The sequence below is a fragment of the Tupaia chinensis genome, unplaced genomic scaffold (assembly GCF_000334495.1).
Source record: "Tupaia chinensis unplaced genomic scaffold, TupChi_1.0 Scaffold000482_1, whole genome shotgun sequence".
Classification (NCBI taxonomy): domain Eukaryota; kingdom Metazoa; phylum Chordata; class Mammalia; order Scandentia; family Tupaiidae; genus Tupaia; species Tupaia belangeri.
This window is the reverse complement of record NW_006159994.1, coordinates 84,928-93,701: the sequence shown is the minus strand read 5'-3', so window position 1 is coordinate 93,701 and position 8,774 is coordinate 84,928. Positions and strand designations below refer to the sequence as shown.

The following is an 8,774-nucleotide window of genomic DNA, read 5'->3' as shown; positions in this document are numbered from 1 at the left end:
AGAGATTTGTTATGGGGCACATGCACTCACCAGAGAGATAGAAAGCGAGAAATCATCCCCCTCCCCACCAGGGGAGATGGCCATGCTGCAATCCCAACTCCAGTCTCCTCTTGGGATTTTGGGCACACATTCACATACACATAGCATGAGTTTTAAGCTGCTGGGTTCAGGGCTTGAACTATGGTCGATTATGTGTGTGATTATGAGTTCAGTGTGGGAGTCCAGTGGCGTAGCCATTATACCATCTGCTGGTCCCAGTTATTATTATTTTTTTTTTTGAGTGGTGGTTTTTCTTTATTTTTTTATTTTTTAATCTTTTTGAATGTTTATTTACATTTAGTCACCATAAATCTTTGCAGTGTACAAAACATGGGTTTTGTTCCCAGCACTAATGTAGTGCATATCAGTCAAGACATAGGCATTATCTCACACATTATCATCAGCAAATAACTTTTCATTGTATCAATTAAATGTATTTTGTTTATTTATTATCAGCATAATCTTGTTTATATTACATTGAATCACATATATCTTTACAGTGTGTTACATTTCTTTTTCCAGGAGGAATACCTTGCATATCAATCAAGGCAAAGACATTACTATCCACATCATCATCATCAAATAGCTTTTCATCACTTTTTCCAGATTATTATTATTCTCATTTTTATGCATTCAATTACTCTAGTTGTTTCTTTTTTAAGGCTGAAAAATGTTCTGTGTATATACAATAATCTTCCTTTATCCATAGTGTTGCTTTCTGCAGTTTCAGTTACTTGCTGTCAAGTACAGTCTGAAAATATTAAGTGGAAAATTCCAGAAATAAAGTTTGTAAGTTTTCAGCTATGTGCCATTCTGAGTAGCATGATGAAATCTCACGGTATCCCAGTCCACCCTACGGGGACGTGAATTGTCCCTTCGTCCACCAATCCTCACCCAGAGTTGAGAGCCCCTGGTGTTAGTTGAGCTGGATTTTTTTTTTTTGAGAGGTTTTTTTGCTTCAAACTCATGCCAGCCCTTGTGCATGCATGCCCAAGATCCTGAGAGAATAGAGGACCAGGGATTGTGGCATGGCCATCCCTACCCCAGAAGGGGAAGGGAGGTGATTTTTTGCTTTCTGCCTCTCTATTGAGTGAGCACACCCTATAGCAAAAATCTCTCTTAAAAAAAAGAAAAGAAAAGAAAAGAAATGGCATTTGTGAGGGCCAGCAAGTGGTGTGGCAGTTAATCACTGGACTCACATGGCCAACCATGGCTCAAGTCCCAGGCCTGGTGACTCACTCTCTCTCTATCTCTCTCTGTCTCTCTCATGAGTGCACATACTCCATAGCAAAATTTCAAATAATGATAATTCTTTTAAAAATTCTGGAACTGTTAAAAAAAAAGCCCCCAGGTGCCAACCGGTAATCCATAAGGCAACTGGACCCACATGGGAAAGATCCTGCATTTGTGTTCTGGGGACCCACTGAGTACATACCCTGACACAGCTGGCTGGGGCTGGGGGATGGGTTGTGATATGGGGACCCTGTTGGGAGTATCTGTCTGTCCCTCCTCACCCCCTACCAAAAGAAAGAAACCTTTTTTTTTTTGAGAGATTTTTGCTATAGGGCACAGGTGCTCACCAGAAAGACAGAGAGAAAGTGAAAAATCACCCCCCGGGGGGATGACCACACTGCAATCCCTTCTCCATTCTCCTCTTGGGATCTTGGGCATGCACACACACTTGGGATCCTGGTGCAAGAGAAAGAAACTTTTTGAAAAAGCTCCCAAACATATTTATAAAATCTTGAGTGGTGGGCCAGCAAAGTGGTGTGGAGGCTAAGGCACTGGACTCCCAAATGGTTGACCACGTATCTAGTCCCAACCTTGTGGCTTAAAAATCACACCAGGCTCATGTGCGAGTATGCCAAAAATCCCAGGAGCAGAATAGAAGAGAAGGGTGGCAGGGTGGCCATCGCCCCTAGAGGAGAGTAATGATGTCTCACTTTTCCTTCTCACTATCAGAGTGTCACCAGCAAGTGCCCATGCTCTTTGGCTGAAAAATAACAATAAACAGTTATCTTGACCTAACATTTGTGATAACGTTTTATAATAGTCGTCTCTACCTCATCAAGAAGATGGCAGTTTTGAGCACATTACATAACCTTTCCCACACCCTGAGAGTCGATCGCCTTCTGCAGAAGTGACATGGAGTCAGTTCACCAGCTGGAAACGGGGACCAGTTAGCCAGTGCTTAAGCTAAGTCAGTCTTCCTTTCACCCTCTCTTGGCTCCTTTCATGCCTGCACCAGCTAATGGGTCAATTGGTTCAGAGTGCATGGCCACAGAGCTTCCCTCTTCTGCTCGTGCCTCTATGCAGGCCTTTCTATGTGTGCTCTGGGCAGTTTCATGTCCCTGAGCAAATACACAGAACGTTTAGCAGGTCTTGGTTAAAAGTTCTCCCCCTCATTAGTGAAGAAATAATGATCACTGACTGCCTCTTATTAGATTTGGAAAAAAAGAAATGTGTCCCTTGGAGGCTGAGTCTGAGGGGATTAGAGTGCCTTCTCTCAGCATTGAATAAAGCAGGGCCATTTCTTTAACTAGGAGCCTTGGGGATCCGGCATGAGCTACTCCCTCTGTACCCAATTCTTTCACCACATCAGTTATCAAGGCAGAAGAAAATTAATGCCCATCGATGCTTAAGTGGTCCCAGGCTGTTGCATCTCATTGCACTTCCCTGCCAATTCTTGGGGTGAGATGTCTAATAAATAAACTCTCTGGAGAGTGCTTCTAATTACACTCTGACCCAGTCTTCCTGTCCCACTTTAGATTTCAATTCTTGGGATTTTTCCAGCAGGGACCATCTGTGTATTGTGTAACATTTGGGTAACCTCCAATACACTATAGACCCAATGGAATGTTTTTCTATAGATCCAATAGATATCAGTTATGTGTCTTGCTCTTAGGTTTTGGAAAGAGAGATGGAAAAGACACTACTATCCTTGAAGGAGTAAAGGCCTAGGAAGAGTTGTGGATATAAACAATAACTAGAATAGCTAGTAGTGTGTGTGTTTCTTTTTTTTTTTTTTTCTTTTTTTAGTTTTCCTATAGGGCATGTGCACTTGCTGGAGAAGGAGAGAGATAAAGGGAAAATAAGAAAGCATCCCCTGGGAGGATGGCCATGCCACAATCCTTTCTCCTCCACTCTCCTCTCAGGATTTTGGGCACACACACATGCCCAGTAGGTTTTTCATGCCACCTGGTCCAGTATTTGAACTACCAAGTCAGCCATGTAGGGTTCAGCCTCCTTCACCACCATGTTATAGGCTGAACCTATTGTGTGTATATTATCACAATAAAACAAAAATTGAAAATGTTTCCTCTCTGTGAAGTCACTCCCAAATCCACTGCAAATTGGATTCTCTTTATTCCAGTACCAAAATGGATCTTTCTAATGTTTTCCATGCCACAAAATGGGACGGGTATTGTTCTGCCTTTATTTTACTTAGCCTTAGAGCATGGCTAATTCTCTCTCTCACTCCTGGAAACAAAACGTCCTCTAGCTCCTTTGCATGGTCAACACCACATAACCAATGTAGTCACATGGGTTCACTGAGACAGACAGACCTCTCTTTTCTCCCATGGTATTTTGAGACTCTAAATACAGTAGCCACAGGAAGATGGATCTTGTAGCAAAAACACATTCCCAAGGGCAGAACCTCTGTTTTGTTTTGTTTTAAGAATTATTTATTTAATTTTATCAACTTCTATTATGTTTAATTTGCTATAGAGCACATGCACTCACTGGGGGGGAGGGTAAGAAAGCAAGCCGCCAGGTCAAGCACTTGAACCATGGTCAGCCATATGGGAGTCTAGCGCCTTAGCCACCATACCATTCTGGCCCTCCGGGCATAACCTCTTTATCTCAAAGCTAAACCAATAATGATGACAGTTCTTTCAAGAAGGAAGAGACCCCATGGGAGCAGAGAAACCCACTTGGCCACAAAACTGCTTTCTTGGAAACAGAATCAGAACTCATGGTTCTTATCTGCCATTTGCCCTTTGCCCCAAGGGACGGGGGGCAGGGGGGGGGGTCTTGGAAAATATACATCACATTAACAATTTATTTAATGAGGAAGTACATGAAATCAGCCCCATGAGACTTGAGAAACCATAAATACTTCCCTAGCACCCCTCCCCTGCAGTTCACAGTGGTGCCTAACCCAGAGGAGGACCATTCTTGGAGACATGAGTTGAGGTGATTTCATGACAGGCTGCATCTCCCTCCTATTCCTTCACAGTCCGTCAACAGCATCCAACAGAAGAGAAAGAAGTTGTATTTTTTTTTTTTAAAGAAATACCAGGTGATTCATATTTTTTTTTTTTTTTTTTTTTTGAAAAGAAATACCAGGTGATTCACATTGTCCTAGTGAGTATTTTATGTAAAAAGGAGGATTTCAAAAAGTGGTAGTTGGCCAGCTATGGTGGTACATTAGCAACGTAATATTCTGAGATGCTGAGCCACATAGGGAGTTCCCAAGTTCAAGTTCTGAGGTCTCTGTACATGCTGGATACATGGGTACACATGGATCCCTGTAAACCTGGCTGGCTGAGGCTGAAACTGGAGGTGAATGGTAGCATAAGGTCCCTGTTGGGGGTGACCATCTCTTCTTCCTCTCTGAAGAAAGAAAAAAAGAAACTATAGAGTCAGTGTGGGAGGAGGGTAGGAAATGGGAGAGAGTGAGAAGAAGGTAATGAAGGGAAAAAGAAAAGCAAAATATTTAAGGCACACAGAAATGGAAAATTGTTGAAGCTAATGTGTATGGTAATACCTTTGACTGAACCAATATACAGTGTATTCATGGTGGAAAAATTCATTTGGCATGCTGTAATGATACACAGTGATTGAATGTAAAAAAGTTAAATACATTTTTTAAAAGAAACTAAAAAAGTGATGGGTGAAGGAAAAAAGTGATGGAGGTAATACAGTTGATAATGTCCCATAATAATTTTGTTTTTAATCTCTGGAGTCTATTTCCCTTGTTATTTTATGTCCTTTAGATTCCACTGCTCTGTGTGTGTGTGTGTGTGTGTGTGTGTGTGTGTGTGTGTGTCAGAGAAAGAGAGAGAGAGAGAAAGTTTTGTTTGTTTGTTTTTTCCTATAGGGCATGTGCACTTGCCTGAAAGACACAGAGAGAGACAGAGACAGACAGTGAGAAATCACCCTCCAGGAGGGATGACCATGCTATAAACCCTTCTCCAATCTCCTCATGGGATTTGGGGCACACGTGTACACATGTCCAGTGTGAGTTTCAAGCCAACAGGTCCAGGACTCAAACTATGATCGACCATGTGGGAGTCCAGTGCCTTAACCATTGTGCCACCAGATCCCATTGCAATTGTTTCCTGTCACCTCCAACTATGATAGCCACCCTCTCCTGGAAACTGGTGGGACTTTCTCAGTGCCAGGAAAGGGCATTCTCTCAAGACTACTTCTTTCTTGGGTTTTCTATCCCTCCTCTAACACAGTTCTTCTTCTCTGGTTTAGTAATTAAAGTACAGTTTCTGGTATCACCTGGGAATGTTCTAGGAATGGAGGTTCTCAGGTCAGCTAGTGGTGCAGAGATTAAAGCAGCTGGATTCCACGTGGCCAATTCTGCAGTTCAAGTCCCAGAGCTGGCAGCTTGAAAATCACACCAGACATGTGTGCGTGCGTGTGTGTGTGTGTGTGTACCCAAAATTGCAAGAAGAGAATAGAGGAGAGGGGATTGTTGTGTGGCCATTCCCTATGGGGAGTGATTTCTCACTTCCTCTGTCTCTGTCTCTGTCTCTCTCCAGTAAGTGCACATGCCCTGAGCCTTATGGCAAAAACCTAAAATTAAAAAAAAAAAAGAAACAAACAAACAAACAAAAAAGAAGAAAGAAAAAAAATTGGTTAATAAAAAGAAAAAACAAAATGCAATGGAGAGGATCTATTGAATGTAGGACACATGCCAACCACTGGTTGATGTCCTTCTCTTCCTTTATAGATACACCAGTTCCATGGAGGAAGGAAACCACACAGGAGTTTTAGAGTTCATCCTCCTCGGACTCTCAGAGGATCCAGAACTGCAGCCCCTCATATTTGGGCTGTTCCTGTCCATGTACCTGGTCACCGTCCTTGGGAACCTACTCATTATCCTGGCCATCAGCTCTGACTCCCACCTGCACACCCCCATGTACTTCTTCCTCTCCAACCTGTCCTTGGTCGACATCTGTTTCAGCAGCACCATAGTCCCCAAGATGCTGGTGAACATCCAGACAGAGAACAAAGCCATCTCCTACATGGACTGCCTCACTCAGGTATATTTTTCCATGTTTTTTCCAATCCTGGACACTCTACTCCTCACTGCAATGGCCTATGACCGGTTTGTGGCCATCTGTCACCCCCTGCACTACATGGTCATCATGAACCCCCGCCTCTGTGGTCTGCTGGTTTTTATTACCTGGTTCACTGGTGTCATGACATCCCTCCTCCATATTTCTCTGACGATGTATCTGACTTTCTGTAAAGACCTCGAAATTCCACATTTCTTCTGTGAATTGACACAGATCCTGAAGTTGGCCTGCTCTGACACCTTCCTGAACAATACATTGATATATTTTATGACTGGCATGCTGGGTGTTTTCCCCCTCCTTGGGATTCTTTTCTCTTACTCACGAATCGCTTCTTCCATAAGGAAGATGCCTTCATCTGGGGGAAAACAAAAAGCATTTTCCACCTGTGGTTCTCACCTCTCAGTCGTTTCTTTATTTTATGGGACAGGCGTTGGGGTCCACTTCACCTCTGTGGTGACTCACTCACCCCAGAAAACTTCTGTCGCCTCAGTGATGTACACCGTGGTCACCCCCATGCTGAACCCCTTCATCTACAGCCTGAGGAACAAGGATGTGAAGGGGGCCCTGGGAAGACTCCTCAGCAGAGCAGCCTCTTGTCTGTAGTGGAGTCATCAGCCCTAGGACTAAGCATATGGGTACCAATGGAGGCAGAAATTGCCTTTTGATGTTCTTATTCCTCTTTTTTATTTTTTTTTTCAAATAATAGAAGGTGCATAAGAGAGAGACAGAGAATGAGAGAGAAGTACCCTCAACAAGGATCTCATCATGTTGTAATTTCCTTTCCCCAGCCCTCTACTTTGTCAGGGTCTCAGGATGTCATGCATCAGGCCTATCAAGGGATCTGAACCCACAGTGGCCACGTGGCTCACAACACTGCAACTACAGACTGTACCATCCAGGCTGAGTGTGATGTTCTTTCTCTCGACTTTCCCAAACCGTCTTGTTTTTATTTACCCAGACCTGGAGGAATTATAATTTTGCTCTCTCCTAGTTTTTACACACTATTTAATGACTCATTTCCCAGTAGTTTATTTGATGGTATTTCTGCCCTATCTACTGTCCAAAATGTATATCCTCAGTCATTTTTCTTCTATACTGGTGAGTTCTACACTTGTACTTGAAGCGTTTTGTTGGTTTGTTTGTTTTTTCCGATAGGAAATTGTTATCTCAAGTATTGCCCTAGAATTTTTCAACTATTGTTTGTTCACTTAATTTATTTCTATGTGTTTCCACGTAGATTTGTATTGTTTGTGTGTGTATATCACCAACAGTGTTTTTCAATTGAATAAAAGTATGATTAAAATGTATCTTAAAATATCATTGACATTTTAGTACTAATTGGGTGTTTATTATTATTATTATTATTATTCATACATTAAATCACTATACAACATTTAGATTGTGAAGAGACTTTACCCAGCATGATATACACCTCAGTCCAGCCTAGTTGAGACAAGCTAACTGCTCTCTACCGAGTATTTTCTCAGTAGGAATGAGTATCATCATCATTTTAGGTGAGGAAATTGATACTCTGAGAGATAATAATAATAAAAAGTAATTTCCCAAAGTTACAGTGGAACCCAAGTGGCAAAACCAGGACTCAAACCCAGAACTATGACCTCGAATCCATATTCTCTTTATCTCTTTATTTTATTATTTGTTCTCTTTATTTAATTATTTATTGTATAGTCTTTCTTTAAAAAAAAAATTCTTCAGACACATTTTATAGCCTGTAGTGGATAGGTCTTGCATACACTCTGTCATTTTGACTCATAAGTATTTCAAGAAATGGTATTTTATTCCTTATGATAAAGAGTGCATGTGTACACATGAGGGAGGAAGAGAGAGAGAAAAAGAGAAGCACTGTTGGCAAGGTCTTGTCAAATCATGATCCCTTTTCCCTAATCTTCCATCTCCTCAAGATCCTGGGTGCCTGTGTGTGTGCCTCTCTGCTGAAAGAAAGAAATAAACTTAAAAAAAAAAAGAAAAGAAAAAAAAGAAAAAGAGATAGAAAGGACAAGTAGAAATCATCCAGATCAAGAGATCAGAAAAGAAATTTATGAATCTGTGAGACTTGCATATCCAAAATGTATGAGTTAGAAAAGCTTTTGAAAAATGGAAAGAAAGGGCCAGCAGGTGACATGGAGGTTAAGGCATCTGGATCCCACAAAGCTTCCTCTGCCTTTCAAGTCTAGATCCAGCAGCTTGAAAATCACGCTAGGCCCGTGTATACACCCCAAATCCCAAAATCCTAAGAGGAGAATGGGAGAAAGGATTATAGCATGGCCAAACACCTGAGAGGTGATTTCTCGTTTTCCCTCTCTGTATCTCTCTCTAGCCAGTGCACTTGTCCTACAGAAAAAAAAAAGAAAGAAAGAAAGAAGAAAGAAAGAAAGAAAGAAAGGAAGGAAGGAAGGA

The 8,774-nt window shown here is 41.8% G+C and overlaps 1 protein-coding gene across 1 annotated transcript in view; it reads left to right on the top strand.

Moving 5' to 3' along the window:
* LOC102475828 (olfactory receptor 7D2) overlaps positions 1-7,047 on the top strand; it is a 16,671-nt gene extending 9,624 nt beyond the window's left edge. Inside the window, exon 2 of the mRNA XM_014590764.2 lies at positions 6,008-7,047. Coding sequence (XP_014446250.1) covers positions 6,021-6,959 — 939 coding nt within the window. The 5' untranslated portion in view covers positions 6,008-6,020 and the 3' untranslated portion in view covers positions 6,960-7,047. The remainder of the gene's footprint in view (positions 1-6,007) is intronic.
* Positions 7,048-8,774: the final 1,727 nt, after the last annotated feature.